Source organism: Porites lutea, chromosome 7 (genome assembly GCF_958299795.1).
Source record: "Porites lutea chromosome 7, jaPorLute2.1, whole genome shotgun sequence".
Classification (NCBI taxonomy): domain Eukaryota; kingdom Metazoa; phylum Cnidaria; class Anthozoa; order Scleractinia; family Poritidae; genus Porites; species Porites lutea.
In genome coordinates, this window is record NC_133207.1 from 837618 (window position 1) to 858809 (window position 21192).

At 40.9% G+C, this 21192-nt stretch overlaps 2 protein-coding genes across 4 annotated transcripts in view; one reads left to right on the forward strand and one right to left on the reverse strand.

Moving 5' to 3' along the window:
• Nucleotides 1-14824, forward strand: part of LOC140943407 (protein sidekick-2-like) — a 24339-nt gene extending 9515 nt beyond the window's left edge. The window contains exons 9-25 of the mRNA XM_073392486.1: nucleotides 472-701; nucleotides 1139-1208; nucleotides 1606-1923; nucleotides 2426-2728; nucleotides 3102-3392; nucleotides 4154-4453; nucleotides 5168-5512; nucleotides 5967-6317; nucleotides 6732-7034; nucleotides 7409-7505; nucleotides 7895-8378; nucleotides 9147-9241; nucleotides 9964-10123; nucleotides 10595-10661; nucleotides 11060-11331; nucleotides 11816-11972; nucleotides 12999-14824. Of these exons, the coding sequence (XP_073248587.1) occupies nucleotides 472-701; nucleotides 1139-1208; nucleotides 1606-1923; nucleotides 2426-2728; nucleotides 3102-3392; nucleotides 4154-4453; nucleotides 5168-5512; nucleotides 5967-6317; nucleotides 6732-7034; nucleotides 7409-7505; nucleotides 7895-8378; nucleotides 9147-9241; nucleotides 9964-10123; nucleotides 10595-10661; nucleotides 11060-11331; nucleotides 11816-11972; nucleotides 12999-13399 (4244 nt within the window). The 3' untranslated portion in view covers nucleotides 13400-14824. The remainder of the gene's footprint in view (nucleotides 1-471; nucleotides 702-1138; nucleotides 1209-1605; nucleotides 1924-2425; nucleotides 2729-3101; nucleotides 3393-4153; nucleotides 4454-5167; nucleotides 5513-5966; nucleotides 6318-6731; nucleotides 7035-7408; nucleotides 7506-7894; nucleotides 8379-9146; nucleotides 9242-9963; nucleotides 10124-10594; nucleotides 10662-11059; nucleotides 11332-11815; nucleotides 11973-12998) is intronic.
• Nucleotides 14825-15197: 373 nt separating this feature from the next.
• Nucleotides 15198-20989, reverse strand: LOC140942982 (RNA-binding protein 4B-like). 3 transcript variants are annotated; one of them, XM_073392007.1, is made up of 7 exons: nucleotides 20638-20989; nucleotides 19239-19322; nucleotides 18852-18916; nucleotides 18144-18167; nucleotides 17546-17725; nucleotides 16685-16732; nucleotides 15198-15275 (listed from the first exon to the last, which is right to left on the reverse strand). In XM_073392007.1, the coding sequence occupies exons 1-7, from the start codon at nucleotides 20896-20898 to the stop codon at nucleotides 15272-15274; spliced, it is 666 nt and encodes a 221-aa protein (XP_073248108.1). In that variant the 5' UTR covers nucleotides 20899-20989; the 3' UTR covers nucleotides 15198-15271. The 3 variants fall into 3 exon arrangements, with proteins under 3 accessions (XP_073248108.1, XP_073248107.1, XP_073248109.1); XM_073392006.1 differs by lacking the exon at nucleotides 15198-15275 and adding an exon at nucleotides 15778-16254; XM_073392008.1 differs by lacking the exon at nucleotides 15198-15275 and having other exon boundaries at nucleotides 16681-16732.
• Between the last annotated feature and the right edge of the window lie 203 nt (nucleotides 20990-21192).

Here is a 21192-nt window from a genome sequence, read left to right on the forward strand (position 1 = left end):
CTTTTTTTACCCTAGCGTAAATCCTCTTTTAAGCCCCTCTCTCTAATAAGCTCCCCCTTTTCAGGGGAAGAAAGTTAATAAGCCCCCCTCTCTTTTAAGATCCCCTCCCCTCCCCCTTATTATTCTTCACCAATAATTGATAGACTGTATTAATCACTTACTACTGTAAAACTTCGAGTGGACTGATCGGGGATGATTTATTTACCAACTGGAAGTTCGAATTTCTTTTTGATCCTCGGCTGCATGACCTCCAATTTCTTGTACTTGAGCTTTTCCACCTTGTCTTCTAGTTCTTTATAAGGAACTGATATCATCGTCTTTCCTAGATTAAATAAGCCCTTCCCTCTAAAAAATAAGCCCCCCGTCTCTATTAAGCCCCCCCCCCTCAAATGTGTTTGAAATAAATAAGCCTCCCGGGGGGCATAATGGAAGATTTACGGTATATACTTGACGACATTTTCCTTTCTCCAGCGCCCTCGGCTCCACCGGCCGTTATCACCCTTGACATGCACAATTCTAGTGCCTTACTGGCTACCTGGCAGGATGTTCCGTTAATTCATCAAAATGGAATCATTCTTGGCTACCAGATTCAATTACAGCAGGAAGAAGGCGGCCCAATTGTGTGGAATGTAACCCTTGGACCGAATGATATTTCATTTAGTTTTACAGACCTTGCCATTTTTCAGAATTACTCACTACAGGTAAAAATAAGCGAGCTAGGTATTTGTGAACATACCGTAAAATTCCGAAAATAAGCCCCTCCACGTATAAGCCCCTCCAAATATAAGCCCCTCAAACCTGTAACGCAAAAATATAAGCCTCCCCGGGGCTTGTACTTAGAAAATTGCCCTCAAATACAAAGTAAAAAAAGCATTTACAGTAAATTTACTTCCAACTATAAGGCTAGGCCAATCTATTTTGAAACGCAAGTTTCCCTCCATAGATAAGCCCCTCCGAATATAAACCCCTCCAAAAATAAGCCCCTCAAAAAGGACCTTTGAAAAATAAAAGCCCCGGAGCTTATTTTCGGAATTTTACGGTATGGTTGGATTTAAAATCAACTGTTCAATAAGTTCCCCTTTGTTGTTGAGGCCTCTTATCAGGACAGCCATCTTTTCTTGTGTCACCTTCATTTCAGGTCATGGCGTACAATAGAAAAGGAGCCGGCCCATACAATGACAAGGTCTATCAGATGACGGATGGAGCTGGTCAGTGAATGAAATAAACTCAGTGTTCAATGTTTAGATAATTTACTCCGTACACTCATGGCTTATTTAGGACCTTAGGGACCTGTGCCGACTTTTTTAACGTTTGTTTCAATTTGTCTGAAGTGTGACTGAGCAATCATCCATATTGGTAATACGGGGATATTATTTTTACTATAATAGGCGTTTCGGTTTATGACTTTAGTTTAAAGCTAATAGTCAATGAACATGGACAAAATCATTGAAGATACCCTTTTAGACGTTTTGGTTTTTTAAAATTTCTCATAGCCATGTTTCGGTGTATATTTCTCTCTATCTTTTTTGAGTGGTCGCTTTCGAGAAGCTTCTCCATCGTTTACATATTCTCTGGTAAATTTCACTTTGTTACTAATTCTTTTAGTGCCTATAAATTCTCCTACAAATCTAAGAGCTCACAACATCAGCGCAACTGCCATCCAAATACAATGGGATTATGATGACGATCCCCGGTTGGTGTTAGGCGATCTGTCAGGTTTTACACTGTACCTTCATGAGGGCAACGCTGACGATGCGTTCACGAGTAACGGGAAACTACTGACGTATGTCAGGGGTATAAATAGATCCACTCTGATCGACGGACTGGAGATTTTCCGGTTGTATAACGTTTCCATCGCAGCTCGAACAAATAAAGGCGAAGGACCTATTAACGAGTCCGTGATTGTCAGGACACATGGTAAAGGTATGTATTTCCTTGTCAAGATTTTAACTTCCTTCTCTACCTGTTTGATTGTCCACAATAAGCAATAAAAGAACAAAGCTTTCATGGGTTATGTACCTTTTGGTCTGAATCGTAATGAAGAAGGTGTGCTCAAAGCGGTGTTATTAAGACTTCGTGTTGCCCTGCAATTGTATACAATATGCGCTACATAAAGAGACGAAAATTGACCAACCAAAGAACGAGAGGCGACTCAGCCAACAAAGTATTTGACCATTACTGGTCCGCCCCTAATTTGAGATCCCGAGATCGATTTGTCACCCATGCATAAATCAGACAGTTTTGATTTTATGAACTTCGATAACAATTGATAAAAAGGCAGCAATTATTAAGGTAAAAGTATCAACTGCTTGGAAGAATATGCTGTTGTCACTTTATATTGCTTGCTATAGGATAGTAAACACCCTTGATTCGAAAATGTCTTAAGTTATTAGCGACTTATGGCTTGTTTTGCGACATTCCACAGCACCAGGAGCCTCGCCTCAGTATCTTACCGTCCAAAACATTAGTTCGTTCAGCATATACCTACTCTGGCGAGAAGTAATGTCCGAATACCGTTATGGAATCATGCGTGGCTACAAATTGTCAATCTATAAGAGGACATCGGAAGGTTTTAAAAGCTTGGAAAATCGAACTAATGGATTGTTCTCCCCAAAAGCAAATCTCACTGGACTCACGCCTTTTGCAACCTATAAGGTGGAGGTTTTAGGGTTTAACGACTTTGGTGACGGTCCATCGACTGCTGTGGAGGATATGACTGACGAATCACGTAAGTGCATCTTATTGTCTTTGCTTTACAATTCCAGTGAAAAATTGCACCTGTTTTATATTTCAGTGGCAATCCATTTATTTCTGGAGTGTTTCGGTTGAAGGCTTGTCTGACCAACTTATTACGAGTAAGTGACAGACGGGCTGACTGACCTGACTGACAAAAAAATTGTTCTCACCGTATTCTTAATTGCTTGATGTTTCAACGTGTCCAGGCCCCGGTTGTTAAAACGTTGGACAGGGCTAATCAGCGGATAAATCACAATCCAGCCGATAAGTATTAGGGTAAACGATAGCACTTTCCATTTATTAGAGATTTATATCCACCTTTTGTACAACGTGGGCCAGATCTTTACTTCGTTTCCATTTTCCAGACCCTTCCCAGCCTCCGAGTAACTTCACAGCTTCCAATGAAAGTTCTACAGCGGTGCGTCTGTTCTGGAAGCAAGTTCCCGAATGCTGTCGATTTGGAATTATCTTGGGCTACCACATAACCCTGACCGACCCATACAACGCTTCTGTGATTGCAAGGAAAACTACTGCCATTCTGACGGGGAACTTTTTAGGTCTTAAAAAGTTCCATAAGTACGATTTAACCGTTGAGGCGTTTAACAGCATAGGTACCAGTCCGAAGGCCTTTACGTCGGCTTTTACAGATCAGGATGGTAAAGTTATTTTGTATCTGTTTTGCTTATCTAGCTATAACTTGGACGTTCACTTCTCAAACTCATTAATATTTCATAAAGAATATACAAAGGAAATTAATGTTTGAGTTGTTGGAAATCAGACGAAAAACTGCTCATTTTTGCATCCTTACTTTCCCCTTCTAAAATCATATTGTTTGAGAAGTAATATCAAGCATTCGAAACAGTGTTTCATCACCAGATGAAACACCTCGAAGTTCGTCAAAAATACTCCGTTGCCCGTCGTATTTTCAACTTCCTTCTGAGTGTTTCATCTGGTGATGAAACACTTCGTCTCATGCTTGACATATTTCTTCAGATATTACTCAGCTTTTTACTCATATGGGTATGGGTTAATCATAAATCTCTCTAAAGGCATTATTCGATCACTCGTTTTCATTCAAACTAATTTCCTGTGCGCAGCTATTGCAGTACTTTGCCATTCTTTTTCAGTTAACCTAACTCGGTTACTGTGAAAGTGAAAAAAGAGTAAAACATCCGTGGCTTAAGTGGGTTGGCGCGTATAAATATTTTCAGTGTTTAACCTCGATCGCCAGATTTCGTTCTTAACTCTTCTTAACAACTGTGGGAGGGGGGAGGGGGAGAGTACAAACCACGCGGAAAACTTCTCGAACTTGATATTTATACCAGACAACCGGACACTGGACGTAGTTTTGAGCAGACACTTGTTTTCAGAAATAAAAAACTTGCTAAAAGATATTGTTACTGATTGTTTGTTTCAGTCCCAGAGGCTCCTCCACAGAACATCAGTGGCTATAACATTAGCAAATCAGAAATTCTGGTATCCTGGAAACCGGTTCCTAAAGACAAGGTAAACGGTATCGTTATCGCATACAATGTGACCTACAGCAAGATCGGAGGGGGTCCCCACTCAGGATGCAAAATCTTCAATGGATCTCGTTCTTATGGTGTAATAGATGAATTACTACCTTTCACGGTGTACTCATTGAATGTGAGCGCTTCTACTGTCAAAGGACAAGGTCCAGCTAGTCCGGCTATTACTGTCAAGACAGAGGAAGAAGGTAGATGGCTTTTAATGTCTCTGTTAAGAGACAGGGTCAGGAATGAATCCCCAAACTCTTTACATGTATCTCTCCCCACTTGCTGTCACTGCGTTAAAATGTTACGCGATTCGTTTCTTTGTTTTGTACAGGACGCGCATTAGTTTTGTTGGATTCGTTCGTTTAGGATGATAAAACTTATCTAGCTGATAAGGAAAAGATTTCGTAAATGAGACAACTTTCGTATTAAACAAACATAAATCTGTTAAATATAAGATGTTTTGTGTCTAGACATACTCCAAGTGACTTCGTGTCACCTCTTTCGCCAAAGTTCCATCTTCCTTGGTTTGCCACGAAGGGTTAGTGGGTTTAACCAAGCTTCTCTATGTGTTAGTTTGGGACAGCAAAGGTTAAAAGGAAAAACATTCCCATGTCTGGGCCATTTCAATTGGGGTTTTTCATCGAATACTGGTTATTTGCAGTATATAACCTGGTTATTGGCAGTATATAACCTGGTTTTTACGAAAGTTACTTCACTAAAGTAACCATATCCGTAAATTTGTCACTAAGAAGGTGTTTCCAAAACTCAGAGCAAAAATAAAGAAAACAAGACAAATATTGCGTCCAAATCACTCGTACTTCATCAGCGTTGTGAACCCGTCAATTCACAACGCTGATGAAGTCCGAGTGATGTGGACGTAATATTTGTTTCGTTTTCTCAATTTTTGCCTTTAGTTTTGGAGTTTTCTATACTTAATGTAAATTCGTCGTTTGCTTCAGCCCCTCAGGTTTCGCCCGCGCGATTTACAGGATTCAACACAAGTTCGACATCTATTGGATTAAGCTGGGATCCAATCCCCGAGGAACAAGTGGCAGGAGTCCTGACAAATTTTTACATCACTTATCGCCAGTTAAACACCGCTGACAATACTACACACTCTCTCACTGTACCCATAACCAACCTCTCATTTGAATTAACCAATCTCCGGAAATATACCAACTACAGCCTGCAGGTTAAGGGAGCCACGAAGTTTATTGGAATACCTACTGAACCCATCATTATCACAACGGATGAAGACAGTAAGAAACTTTTTTTGTCGTTTGTTACATTGATCATTTGTGAGCGCCGTAGAATTTCGATCTACGGTTCGATTGATTTAAACTGGGTTCACGAAGCGGTTTTGAAATGAGCCCTTTACAAGTAATAGCTATGGTGATTTACACTTCTTTGAGAACCGATGAAAACGTAACTCGAAGTATATTTGCGATACCGTTACCAATTGAAACTAGATTTTTGTTTACTTCCGCTTAATGAAGACAAAGGCGCTAGATGTTACTGTTGCAAGTTTGGCACAAGCTTGGAAGGGAGTACTTAAATACGAACCAACATGAATATATCATACTTTCTAAAGATCTTTTTTTTGTCCTTGATTGTAGCAATAGCTAATTAACAAAGTATCAACAGTGTAAAATTAAATAAGTTTTATTGACGTATTTTTCATGATTTTTTTTTATTAAAGTTGCTTTTTCTTAGTTCCTAGCCTTCCGCCTCAAAAGATTAAGATTCGAAACTCCAGCTCCACGAGCATTTTCGCCCACTGGAAGCCAATTCCCAAAGATTCTGTTCACGGCATATTACTGGGGATTAAACTTGTGTACCAGTCCGCGCCCAGAGACAACAGCTTAGTGTTCAGGTCCCGCTCGAGGCGTTCAATAGAAGAGGGCTGGTCCGAGTTCACTAACATCACTTTACCTCCAAACGCACTGTCTTATGAGCTGACGTCATTGAAAAAATTTACAAACTACAGCATTTTCATTCTTGGTTTTACCGTTAAAGGAGATGGAAATGTCAGTCAGCAGTTTGTTCTATCTACAGCTGAAGACGGTAGGCAGGAGTTTTAATTTTCTTTATAAGTGGCGAGATTGACGAAGTTTTAGGATAAGATGTATACTAGGTATTGTTTTTCAGCGGTGGCCTACTTGTCGGAAACAAATCTAAGGTGTCTTTTCTTAATTAAGTTAAACCCTGTCCACATCGTCCATACTACAACGTTCACACTACAACTATAAGAAAGGGAGGCTTCGAAAACTGCGCTCTCGGAGGAGGAGACTTTTGAAAAGGAGTCCATAGTTTAGTGTGCCGGGACAGGCAAATGAGCATCAGAAGCCCTCGGGACAAATTCGTGAATTCGTCGCCGACCTGTTGATTCATTTCCTGCATGGTCCTCTTCCGCGCGACACATCTTTGCACTGAAAGGCGCTGTAATTCAGTTCATCACTAACCCTTGTTCTGTTCTAGTTCCAAGCAAGCCACCTACAGCGCTTGTTCCTATATCGCGCAGCGGAGACTTTCAGATGAACGTATCCTGGGGACCGGTGCCAGATGGGTTCGTTCACGGTGTTTTGCGAGGCTACCGACTCTATTTCAAGAAAACACGCGAAACGGGGCGTGCAGCCTCCTCAGCGACTCGCGTAATGACATTCGGTCCTAATGAGAACCATGCGACCATAACTCTTCTCAAGAACTTCGCAATGTACAATTTGGAAGTAACAGCTGTCACTATCAAAGGAGAAGGACCGAGAACCGAGATTAAAGAGGGAGGTGGGTCAAACAAGATAGAAACTGGGTCTAGTTAGTTTTTGCAAAGACGTTTGGGACTGTTACTGGGGACAGGGAAAAAAATTGGCCAATCATAATTGACCAGCGCTTGGACCAGCGCGTCCCCAGAAACGATCCCAGAAACAATTGCGAGACGCATTTTGGCCCCAGTCCCCGTCTCGTTTCTAAAGTGGATAAGGGGCGAAGTCGTGAAAAATCCTATAACATTCTTGTGGGGGGTGGGGGGAGGGGGGGTAGCTACGCTGGCTAACAGCAAAGGTTTTGCACTTAGCCTCGTTTTGAAAGTGAGAATTTCTGAAATTCGGAATGGCCTTTACTCTTTTATTTTCTTTGTTCATCACTGTATAATTTTGAAGCAAAGTTATATGGTAAAGATGAAGGCGCACACGAGCTAAAGGCCCAAACGGGCGGAGCTTATCCCGGTTTCCTTATCATGATGCTAGTGCATCACAGGTATAGCCCCCAGCAGCATGTCGCCGGTACCCAAAGGGTGGGGCGATCTTGTAGCTCTCGAAAGACCTCACGGGATTGGTTTGCAACCGGTTGGGGAAAAATTTAACAAACAAAATTAACAATGGAACCTAGCCCGAGAACAAAAGAGCTGTGACCCATAGAGGAACAATTAAATTAGAGTTCTGAGGAGCTGCAAGGTTACTACTGATTTATACACCTGGGTGAAGATAGACAAACTGGAGAAAAGTTCCCTCGCTAAGAAAACAACGCGACGGGCGAGGCTTGAACCCCGGACCACCAAATCCGGAGTTCAAGGTGTTAACCGTTCGGCCACTCGAGCCTCCACCAACTCAAATGCGAGCTAATTAATTAAAATGTTTTTTTTTTTCATTTTGGTTTGTTCCAGGCACCTGCAAGTGTCCTCGCGTGTTCAAGACAAATTGGTACTCATTCTCACCTTATATTAAGTTCGAAAATGGCTCATTAGGGGGTTTCATGCCCCATATCTTGGAACATGCAGTGGAACATTGCTGTAGTGACTGCAAACAGGCCAATGGGAAATCGGCATCTACCATTGACTTTGACTCCGATGGAAAAGGCAATTTGGCCAGGAAATCTGGTGTCGACGAGTTAATCCATAGCATTGACTCGGATACTGATTTTAATCTGCCTGTAAATGGTTACGAAGGACAGACGCACTATTCACTGTATCGCTTCGTCAAGTTAGCCGAGTCACCAGGAGTTGCTTTTATCACTGTCATGGATGAGGATGTGAAGATTGTAGCTGTGGCTAATGTTTTCTTCAATTCTTGGTCTGTGCTCTTGCTCTCCGCCTTTATGATGGTGATGGCCGGTTTTGTTATGTGGATCCTGGTAAGTTTTCTTGCTAATACAATTTAAACTTAAATAGAAGGAAATATAAGCAAATGAAAAAACAATATATTAATCTACGTTGTTTAGCTATCACTCGGTTGTAAACATTTATCTATAATTAGTCAAGTTTGTCGTTTGAAATAAAGCGAAGCGCGAGGTCTCATGGGCACAAGAAGGACGACACCTTCCCGCCGTCCTTTGCGTCTGGATAGTTAGAGAGAGACGTCAGGCTACGAGATAGTCCAATGCGTCCTTCTCGCGCTCTGATTTGAAGTACGTTATCTGCCTTAACTTAGACTGCGAGCAGTCTCTTATTTTTCTTTGCAAAGTTACTCGGCACGCGAAACCTAAGCACGCGAGCGGCAAAGCCGCGAGCCGCGAGAAACAAGGTCTCAATCCCTTATAGGGAGCTTAAGCAAAGACGTTTTTGAGCGACGCACGTCAACCGGAAGTGAGGCCTTCTCCCTTTTTTTGCCTTGACGCTAACAACCTTGTATTGCTGAATTTCTTTTTTCTTTTAAAGACGATTTACCCGAGAGTTTCAACCAAACCGCTCCCCAATGATGCAAAAAGTCCACTTCCGGTTGACGTCCGTCGCTCAAAAACGCTGTTGCTTAAGCTCCCTATTGTAATAATAACGTCGTGGTTTGCAATCGCGCTGGATGAGATAAGAACTAGACGGATTTTAAGAGAACAGGCGGACTGCAAGCAGTCTACCTTAACTAAAAGTCCTCTTTTCTAATGAAGTGGCCATCTCTTTTGTAATAGGACACTCGATCAAACAGAGCTGAATTTCCCGGCTCATATATTCAAGGCGCTTATGAGGGATTTTGGTGGGCATTTGTTACATCTACAACGGTGGGGTAAGTCTGGCATTGTGGCACAACAGTTAACATCAGTAGCAACCCCCGCTATAGAACTGCGACTTCAAAAGAAGAATGTGGATAAATTACTACAATGTAGCCAATCTCTTTGGCAATAAAAGAAAAAAATTAGATTGGGTTTTAAGAACCCTTGGAATGAACAAAGTGTTAAATATTTGCTCAGCCATCCTTTCAAGCGTGCCGATTTTTCAAGAACATTTCTCTACACCATGTTTAGTTCTTTTAAACTTTCTCTTTAAGTTTTGCAGTGATAGATCTTGAATGTATAGAAACCCTTAGGGTAATTAATAGTTCGTCAACGTTCCTCTGGAATACTTTCATTTGTCAGGGAAGGAAAAAATTTTCATTCTCAAAAGAGAAAGAAGATCAGGAAAGGGCTACTCTCTCCCCCCATTATCCTGGTAACAAATGACGAATTCCAGGTTGGAAATTAAGTGTTAATATTTAAGTTCTTTTTTGGAGGTATCCGAGGTATCAATACATTACAAAAAGATCAAAATACTTCTCTTTTTACATTTACATGAAAGGATCTTTTCTTTGTCAGGGAAAAGTTTTGATCTTAATGTAAATTTATTTCCAGTTACCAGCGTTTCCTCTTTCGATTCCTTTAATCTCGTACCCAGATCTCACTCTGCCTAACCTTCGCCAGGTAGATCTGGGTACGATATTTCCTCACAAAAATAACACTTGTCTTTTCAAAGGTACGGAGACAAATGTCCGCGGGGGGTAGTGGCTCGCTTGTTTGGAATCACGTGGACATTGAGTGGCCTAGTTGTTATGGCCATTTTGACAGGAACAATCGCCACAGCTTTAACAGGATTCGGTGTCGAAGGGCCCTACATATCCCTGTATGGCACCAAGGTTAGTTTTAGTTCTTAGTCGAGGCAAGATCTGGGCGTGACTACTTCAGATTTTCAGGAGTTCGGGGAAGAATTATCCAGCTCTTTTTTTACTGGCCCCTTCACGAATAGGTCATGACGGCTTTAAGTAAGAAAGCAAAGAAAAAAGAACTTGAAACTTGGCACACATAAAATCCATGCTTAACTTTAATTAACTTTAACACAAATCGGGTGACATGCCGTAATGCGACATTTTTCCAGAAAATTACAAGCATTTCCCGATCTCCTGACGGACTAAACGAACCCTTTCCTGCCGTTTTCAGTCATTTTACTGAAACGCAACTCTCAATAAAGACAGATACCTCTCTATGACGATAATTGCGTCTGGTTCCGGGAGAGACTCGACTGCATCTTCCATTTCCTTTAAATCTTTTTGTTTTTATTTTTTTTCCCTATGAAGCCATATTGTTTGCTCTTTTCTTTCCTTCTTTAGGTAGCAGCCATAGCGAACAACTCTGACTTTCGACTCGGAATAAGGAAGAATGCCAAGATAAGCACAGGTAAAAATTCACTCGTGAATAACAACTGTACGTTGTTTTGCCTTTAGGCGCTTTAAGTTCGATTATTAAAGCTATTAATTATTTATTACTGACAGGCGATACCATGTTAGTAGCAATGATAGACGCAGGGTGACTGTGTTTCACCTTGAAAAGGAAAGCAGAGCATAGAGAAGCACTTGCTTTTTATTGTGCTGTATGAAGTGGAACTATTCAAATGAAAACTTGGGAGCGTTAAAGAATTGTCTATTCTGGTTCACAAGATGAATCCAAATTTTGTATTTTGATGTTGCGGAAATCATCCTGTCAAGCTTGCCCATGTGAAGTTGAGTTCTTGTGTAATACTTCCGGGCAGGGAAGATAGTTCAAGATTTATAAAACGATTTTTAATCATTTCCAAGAGCATAGCTACAAGACTTACGAGGAGATCAGCCAAGCTCTGGCGAACAGAGAGGTGAAAGGCGCCTTGGTGGACCTTTATGTGCTGTCCTCTCACAAACATCTGTTTGAGGACCCCCGATTTAGGATCGTCCGTATTTACGACTACAAGGCCAGTTATGGTGTGGTCCTTACTGGTCATTCCATGAAGCTCGAGGAGTGTTTTACAGAGCATATAAAGGGCGATTCTGCTGAAGTCTATGAGAGCATTGAGGAAAATATTAAGATACTTAAGGTATGTAACATAAACAACACTAGGCCCCTCTTAATTTACAGCTACGTCACCGTAAAATAAATAAATCAGGGCCCTCTCAACTTACAGCTACGTGATGGCATGGACTGAGCTTCGAGCTACGAAAATACAACATTGTTGACAACATAAAGTAACTTGATAGTGATAAACAACAAGGCTGTCTTCCTGACGGGAGAGCGGGCCTGCGGTACGCCAACATAAAATGACCTCGCACGAAAGTAACTGCTTAATACGGAGACTTAAGCATGCCCCTTCGATGCCTATTTAACTGGGTTGCATGGTATTTACAAGAGAAGCGGAAGTAGAGTGCCCCGGGGATCTTCCGAACGTCCCATTCGCGTTGCGCTTTCGTCCTAATCCCACAACTAACCGGGGACAAGTGTTTGGTGCGCTTTTAGGCGGAGCTGGGATTAAAATTAATGTCCCAAGATTTTTTGTTTACTCCTCACTGTTGAATTTCTTCTAGGAGCCACCCGACAGTCCAGCCGAACAGCAATCCACAGGCCTGTTTAGAGCCACTTCCACAAAGTTTATCATCGCGGTGACCGTAACTAGTACTCTGCTGATATTAGCGTGTGTCTTGGGAATAATCTTTGAGATGTGCCACAAGAAGACACCCGAAGGTTAGTTGGAGCCTTTTTTTAAAAGTGTTGCAAAACCAAATTTATCAATCACAATGCTGTAAGGCCTCGGCCAAACGTCGCACTTTTCATGAGACGAATTAAACTCTAATTCTGCTAATTGGGTCAACCTAAATTAAGAACGTCTTTTGGGTCAGGTGTCCGAACTTGGTACACACCAAACCCAATTTTAGTAAATTTTCTTCTGAACGAGACTAAATAAACATCATCATACAAATTTGTAATTTATTAGATTAGTTCGTCGAATGTGAAGATCGACGTTTGTCCCGGAGACGATCCTCAAACGTTCTCCCCGTCTGAAGTAGACGGATAAACCGTGTTGGACGATCTAAACTCATTCCGACAAACTCAGCTGAGCCAGACGTCGAACTTTTCACGAACTTAACTCACAAAGTGAAACGTTCTTACGTTTGGCCCAGGCCTAAGAAATCCTAATGAGCCAATAACATTTCTACGCAATTGCAAGTGCTTAACTATGACTTTAATTGTTATGGGTTATGAATATTGACGCTTAATGTTTTAGCCCATCACAATCTGTCACATAGCAAACAATCTGACAATGCAGTTTTATAGCTGCAAGGGCCTGCGTTGATTTGTACGCTGGCTCTTAACCAGGAAGTATTGTAGATCCGAAAAGAGTTAACAAAATAAAACTCAATCAGAAACCAGGTACATGTAACATTCTAAGAGACTGAACCACGAGCAGACAAAGGTCGTTCGCATTGCCATCCAAGATCGGATTTTCACGCATTTGGTTATACATATGCGAATTTGAGCGTTATAAATTCAAGTAACAAAATCATTATCATCATCATCATCATCATCATCAAACGGAACGAAAAATCGAAAGTCGGTCGCAGAAAAAATTAAGATGTAGGTAAAGAGGAAGGCTATCTCTATAGAAACTGGAGTGTCAAAAAAAATAATAATAATAGAGGAAAGAAAGAAAACACTCGAACCAGACTCAAAGAATGTAATTATCCTCAAACGCTTTATTTTCTGTTGTAGATTTGAAGCAAAGCAAGGATCTGAAGAATGACATGAGTCCTATAGTGGAGAATTTTCTGTCCAAAATGAAGAAGATAGTGCAGGACATGTCAAAAAGGCATCGTCGTCAGCAATGTGTAGTTATGCGAGCGGAGAAGGATCGTGAAGAACAGGCGGTCGCTTTAGTGAATCAGTATTACGATATGCTAAGCTCGCGGGACATTCGACAAGACTGGTTCTCTAAGAGTCCTGTAAAATCGGAAATAGAGATTCAAGACATCAAACCAACGGTCTGGCCTTTCCTTGATACGCCAAAAACTGGGACACCGTCGTTTATGAAAAGGAGAAGTGGTTTCTACAAACCTAATACCAGACAAACGCTAGAACCAATTGTTCGCGTCTTCGAAGAGTCAAGGTTATGACTATTGAACTACAACAATTGCTAACTCATATTTGACTCATTCGTTCCACGCAATTATGTTTTATTTCAATTAGTCCAATCTTGTTCACTGAGTTCACGTTACACTTGTCTAGCGGACGACAAAAGGGTATTAACAGTAACAGTTGGGATAAATTAAATCAAATTGATAACCGTATCAATCTCCCATGCGTGATATATACGATACAGGAATATGATCAGCAGTCTTACTCACAATAGTGGCTGGTGTTAATAATCCTTGCAATGTTAAATTTTAAATGACGGGGTTGAGATTGCACAGCGCAAAGTTAGTGGTAATGAGTTCCATTCAGGAATTGTGCGTGGGGAAAAGAAGATCGACAACACTTGGTATAAAAACTGAGGGAACTGTACTGGATCAACCCGCAATTTTGGTAAAAAGAAAGCGCCTGTAGGGCTGTCACTTCATTCAAAATTTGTCTGTTTTTCATTCTAAGTACGGCCCGGGAGGGAAGCGGGGGCAGGGGACCCCCATATGAAAGAGGGGCTTCTACCGGGGACAGGACCCGCCGATACATCTGGATTCCACTAGAAATACCTCTGAGTTTGTTTGCGCAAATTTGTAGCTGCGAGAATCTTTGCTTTTGAATGCTTTTGGAGATGACAAAGTAGGGACTGAAGTAGGAGAACATACGCAACACGGAAAACCAAGTTAGAAAAATGCTTTGTTCTTCAGCTGAATTATGCTGCCAAAGGGGTCAGGACACAGCCTTCAAGCTCTAGTACTGTCAATAACTCGAGCATCAAGGAATACATTATTACAAGTCCTGAATCTGCCAAAAACAATAAAAAGCAAAACAACAATTCATACAAATCCCATTCAGATTAAGGTCGCCTGAGCCGTCGCAAGTAAGCCTCTACCTTTCATCCCTCCCCTCTCCCCCTCGGTCTCACTAGGGAGCTTTAGCAACGACGACGGCGACTGCAACGAGAACGTCAAAAAACAGTAGGTTTTGATTAGCAAACAATAATTTTGCACGCTTTTTTGTACATCTCTAGGCCGTCCCTCCACGACTCCGACGTGAAAATGCCTAGTTTCAAGTTGGAAGGACGACGTAAATAAGCGTCGACGAACTTTTCATTTTCTTTTTAAACTCGAGTTTGGTGCCCAAGTAATCAACTCCAGGGAAATTCGCCTACATTCGACATTTTCAGCGAATTGGAATAAACGCGACAAAGTTTAAAAAACGCGAAATCATTTTAAAAGTGACGCTTTTGCTGCCGTCGCCGTCGTCGATGCTAAAGCTCCATGTTATTTAAACCAGGAAGTTAACTTACACCGTTACCGAAAAATCTTTCTTTCTTTTTCTTTCCGTTTGAAGCAAAAGCTATGGAAAGGTTACATTACTTGTATTTCAAAAGAAATAATAAATTGAGATCAATCTTTATGAACACCATGTGTTTTCGTTCTTCTGGTCTCTACTTGAGTTGAGTTAGTACCTGACCCCTACTCCTCTTCAGCCTTTCTCCACTCCCGATACCAAAAAAAAAATCCTCAAAGATTAGGCTGGTCTTCATGGGGTTTGACTTTGTGGACAACTCAGTAATTATAATACCCTTTTTCTTTAAACATTGCCAGTGTACACAGTACTGCATATAAACATATCAAGGAAAACATTATCAGCCATCACAACAAGCAAATAAATCTTGCCATTGACATATTGCAGAAAAAGCTCGCTAGTGAAGATGAGGCTTATAAACCTACAGCATTTTGGATGAGTCTCTGGCAACATGATCTTAATTACTCCAGAGGGCTGTCTTACCGAAGAATATGCATTTCCCACTGAACAGTGACTGATTCATTGCCTCTGACTTTTCATCTTAGGTTTACAGAGAACTACCTGTGAGGAAAGAGATCAAAAGACCTTCAACAAATTTATTAACACAAACTCATCTCCGAGACAAGTTCTAAGAAATACTGGTAACACAGGTGGATAAAAATTTCGAAACAAATGCCTCTTAACTGTAAGAAACCTTTTCTTCCAACAAAACAATTTTAAATGGCTAAACAAGTTTCTAGAGCAAGAAATACGACAAACTAACGAACGATGATCACGGCTAACACTACAATGATTCCTTGCGAGAACACGATTACTCACGGTAACAACGATGCGATTTCTCTCACAACGACTATCAGCGGTCCACGCACAACTGTTATCCCGGGCGAAAAACACTGTCAAGTTATTCTACGGTCGAAGAACAGCATACACCACGTATGGAACTATGGGACTCTTGGAACGCCGCGTGATCCACGTCCTACAAAACTCCGTCGCTAGACGACACATGTGATGAGTATCCACAATGACTGCTCAACTCTTGCACGGAAGAAATAACTACGCGAGCTTAAAATTTTAGAGGATTTATTTAATCATTTATTTGAAGTTGTGCTACTTGGAGACTAACTGCATACACGTGTCTGATAAGAAATAATGGCCTCTACGTACAGACGGAACAAGTTTACGCAACATTAAACACAAGCCCTAGTATTCGACACTGAAAGTAAACAAAAAAAATTCCCCTTTACATTACTTAATAAACCCTAAAAGCAATGATACGTATGTTAAGCTACAATACTGAGATCACTTTTACTTTCTACGTCAACATACTGTTACACAAGCCTTACGTTAAAAAAAGTCCATAAAAAGTTGCTTAAAGTGAAAAAAGCAAAAAGAATTCTTTGCCTAATTTAACATAAAATAGTTAATCAGTCCGTTCGATCCAACCAAGAAGTTTGCCAAGTGAAACAGCAACTGCAAAACCGACCGCACGACGAAAGTTATTCGGTCCGTCAACGGCTCGGGTATTCCAGACGCTTAATACCTAAGAAAGAAAACGAAAGACCTATGGAGAAACTACTTCATGGATCACACTGCCTGGCCACCAAAACACCACGTTGTCATTTTTTTCCTTCAATCTATTTCCAGAGAAAGGTAGGAGTTTTTTTTCAAAATATTCTTCCTAAGCAAAAACTAATTTTCTTCCCTCGGGGTTCCTAAGTTCCCAAAGTTTCACTTTGCAGCGAAACCACTAGCTGATCCACTTGAGTTCTGAACATTGTGACGTCATTTTTATGGTCGATAAGGGTAGAGCACAAGGAAAATTGTTGTAGATTTGTTAAAATTACACAAAGAGTATTATTGAATCAACCCCGGTACAATGATTTTCTTTTCAAAGTGCAGAGTCTTCTTACTTTACAGTTAAACAAGGTGCCTTTAGAAAAAAAATTAAAAAGGGAAAATCAATACTTTACCTGCGACTTCCATAATCTCGGGGGTAACCTTCATATGCTCCAGAAAACCTACAAACAATTTTAGCCGGATTACAGAGGTGACTAACATCAATACTGGACATCAGGGGTTATGAGCATGACTTCAAAAGAGGTAGCATGTGATCATAAATGCATTACAGAGCTCGAAAAAACTTGAATTCCAGCTTGTCCATTGGGCAAGCAGCTCTCACATTTTGCTTGCTGGGCCACTTCCGATTTAGGTAGAAGAATACTTGCTTAGACTCTTTCCCATTGGATTAATTAATTTTAAAAGTACTTGCCCAGCAAGAAAATATAATTGTCCGAGATGACTCAACAGGGCTTCTTTCAATCCCTGGTGTAAATTTATCGGCAGCCACCTTAAAGTACTTCATTGCTGTCAAACTTTTAACTCCATCCTTCAATGCTTGCCCTAACAAACTTGTGAACCACAAGGATACTAGACTACACTGAACCTTGTAACCATAGTCAGAAGGACTGGAGTGAGTGGTCTGTATATTCCCGAGCCTGAGACTATGATTATGCTCTTACGCCAGAACAGTAACTATACCACATAGGGCTTCTAACCACACATAAGAACAGTGATTTCTGCATGATTTCTATTACAGAGCCAAGCTGTGCTGCACTGATCTCTATAGTGGAGATTCACACATTGGATAGGTGTTCGTAATACTATACACCAGATAAACTTTCGTATTGGCACGAAAAGCAGCTACCCAATATAAAATGGACATAGCCAGAAAGATCAAAAATTGGGTCTTCACGACATCAACCCCTTCCAAAGCAACAGATTACCAAAGTCCGGCTGTAGATAAAGGAAAAGAGCAGAATCAATAATGGTACCTTGGAGGAGACCTTGGAGGACTGCGGCTTCTGTAACCATAACCACCACCATAACCAGGATATCCATAGTCTCTTGGGTAAGGAGGGCGTCGGTCCATGTAAGGGTCATAATAGCTAGGTGGTCCTCTGTAATAAGGCCTTCTCGGAGGTCCATAGTCGTAGTTGCGGCGTTGATCATATCTAAAATATAGGGAGAAAGGGGCATAAAAAAAAGGTTAGTAACTTAAAGCCAGAAGTGGCCCACAAAGAAAAAACTTAACACAGAATACATATGAAATTTCACTCTGCCCTTAAAAGAATGAAACTGAGAACCTGACAACTCCTTGTATGTCTACACTAGTTTTATTAGCCTGCGAGCAAACTTTCCATTTGGGGGTCACGAAAGGTCACAGGAGAGCTGCACACGAAAAGACACGCAAGTGCGAGGGGCGGGGAAAGAAGGGAGCCTCTCCTTTTCCCTGCCCCTCATGGTGGCAAAAACACTGCTCACTCATGCACTCTCGCGGCTTGCACTGCTCGCCATAATTGGAGAGCTTGTTCACAGGCTAGTTTTATCTCATCAAAACAGAGCAAATTATATTTTTATTCATGGGATTACCTTCGCTTGGGACAGTCTTTTGCCCTGCAGAGTAAAATTAAAGAAATAGTTTATGAACATTAAATTCAATTTGTAGTTAAGGACCAAAAAAGCTCAGTTGGCTGGACTATTCTGGCTATCATCCAGGGTTTTGTTTATGTACCATTAATAGAATTAGAAGCAAGCAGAAACAGAAGTGAAGATGGAAGGTGCATTCTGTTATAGTGCAGATCAAAGACTTAACTACCATATCTATTGCTGTTTCTGTATATGGATATGGAGACTAAGACAAGAAGTTTTTCAGTCCCATGAACAGATACTTGTGGCATAAACAAGTTGTTGTAAAACACGTGCATTCATTTGGAACACACACTTTAGTACATGTATGGTATTTATATGTCTGACTCAACATTGCAAACTTTTTTCTTGCATAAGATCAAATTTGACCTTTGACTCAACAAAATGCGAGTAACAGAGCAAATTGGGAACAAAGCAAACAGCAAACAAGCTGACTCCTGCCTCGGCCACATCCTTTTTGGTTTGCACCCAAAGGTTATGTTATTTTGCAGCTCTTGATCTTTTCTTTTGTCTGTTTCCATTGATTCAGTCACTGGTTTACCCAAGGTTTAAGACCTAGTCTCAGTGCATTACGATGCACTGTTGGCACACTTTTGCCATTGAACAAACAGACAAACAAACAAACAAACAAAGTTGCAATTAAAAACTTACCAGTGTCCGCATTTTCCACATGAGAAGCATTGATCTTCAGATGGCTTTCCTTTTGTTTTTGCGTACTAGTGTGTAAGAACAAAATGTGGTCAATAAGCTGAAAGCAAGCTGGCCAATGATGATTTTACCGCACTTGGAAGTCTTCTATGATCCATAACTGAACAAATGCACTTCTAATTTTTTAAGCAGTAACAGAGAAAAAAAAACAGAAGAAATTTGCATCCCAGTATTTTGCTGCAATTATCACACTGCCTTGTTGTCTGAGTTTGCAGAGTAACTTTAGCATCTTTCCAGATTGACTTTGCAATTTTTTGCTCCAGTTTCTTGCCCAATGGTTCACAAAATTATTTGATGTGAAATAAAACATGGAAAAATAAATCAACTCACCTGCACTTGAATGTGAGTTCCACTAAATTCTGAATCATCTAATGCATTCAGAGCATCTTCTGCATTTTTTTTACCCACCATGTGCTGAAAATATATGGTAAGCAAAACTGTTCATCAAGCTTATTAGAGGCCTTGCCAGGGTACATTCCAACTAGTGACATGGCCCAAACAGTAGCGACAGCGGGTAAAATGACATTGCGACAAGAGACAACCTCCCTCGGCCAAATTGTGACAGTGACGGCAAAGCCGACAATAAGCAACAAGCATTTATCAACACCGACACGAGACGTTTTAAAATTCAGATGGGTGACATGGGACCCCCCCTGACAGGGCCTCTTATTAGGCCTTTATTTTCCTTTGTTTCTGAGGATGACATTGGAGCCTCTGTATGTGTATTTCCGACAAAATTGAGTTGATGGTGATTGTTATTGATGAAACAATGATCTTCAATATTGAAGTGATGATCACAATGCCATTTCGATCAAGTATGACAATGTTAGTGGTGCAATGATGGCAAAGGAATCGGCCAAAAAGTGAGAAAAATTCAGAATTTTTATTTTCTTCTTAAACCTGCTGTTTTATTTTCTCATTTCCTTTGTTGTCATCGTGGTTGCTGCAACTCTCTAATGGTAGTACCCAGCAAACTATTCCTGATATGTGACAATTTTATTGAAAAACCAAGAATTGGATGGAAAACGTGCAATGAAAACAACGTCCACAGGTAAGAATAGGCTAGCCTGAGAAAACAGCTGACATTTCGCGACACCACCACTGGTTTCCTCGTGAAATAAAGTCTGAGAAACGAGCGCAGAAATTCCATACTGATGACGCGTCACTACCCAGATCTGGGTAGTGCATCAGATTGGTCGTGTCATGTTGGAAATTTGACTCAACTAATCAGAAGCACTACCCAGATCTGGGTAGTGGGGCGTCATCAGTATGGAATTTCTGCGCTTGTTTCTTAGACATCATTTTGTGGGGAAGCCAGTGGTGGTGTCACCAAATGTCGGCCGTTGAATGTATGAATGAAGAGTCATGGATGCGAGGACAGCAGGCGTGCACTCTTACAATATATTTTAACATGTGAACAGTAAGCTCGGATGTCAGCCTGTTTTCTCAGGTTAAGCATAGGCAGCATTATCATGAGTTTGTAACAAAGGAAAATTATATAGAAACAAGAACAAATCATTTCATTTCACTACTATCTTTCTACAGTCACATGAAAGTGAGAGAAGTGCATGAGAGGATAAATGTCATGCACTAAACAGCCGAACTTCACATATTTAATAAACAAAACAGAATGGCAAACAACAGCAAGCAAACGAAGATAATGGATCCAGACCTGAGAAGACAACTTGAAATTTGACTTCACTAAACAATCATTTAGGCTTAAGCTTACCACAAACGCATAGTTTTTTACAATATCGCACTGGGACACCTTTCCATACTTCTCGAAAAGCTCTTGAAGAGCCCCTCGCCTGCAATGGTCTGGCAGATTGCCTACGTATAATTTAACTTCTTTCTCTTCTTCAGCGGGCTTTTTATCGTCACTGCTTTCCTCTTTGGCATCTGACGTTGCAGCGTCATTTTTTTCCGTACTTTCTTCTTTCTTGTCATCCACTTGTACAATATCGTCTTTGATCTCTTCCTCGCTTGCCATAATTCGAGTGTGGGTAAAAGAAGAACGAAAGAACTCTAAATTCAGATCACAGAAACAGCGTCCAAGATGGCGACCTCGTGGAACGAAGGAAAATGCTAACCCATCAGTCCTAGCAAGAATAAAATGCCCAGCGAGGAGACTGGAACCAGACTGCGAAAGTAACGCCTTGCGGTTCCTTGCGCCATCTTTGCGCCCCCTTGCAGAAAACATGAAAATCAAAATGGCGCTTGATAAATGTATTTTATACTTGGACGAGAATTTCGCCAAACTTCCAGATAACGAAGAAACCGTAGG

Bases quoted from the DNA above. Each gene is read 5' to 3' on its own strand.
- LOC140942982 (XM_073392006.1), bottom strand. From the start codon at position 20,898: ATGGCAAGCGAGGAAGAGATCAAAGACGATATTGTACAAGTGGATGAC. The intron at 18,168-18,851 runs GTAAGTTTTTAA...TTTACTCTGCAG, and splicing joins TGTGGAAAATGCGGACACTG to GGCAAAAGACTGTCCCAAGC. The intron at 16,733-17,545 runs GTACCATTATTG...AATTGTTTGTAG, and splicing joins CCTCCAAGGTCTCCTCCAAG to GTTTTCTGGAGCATATGAAG.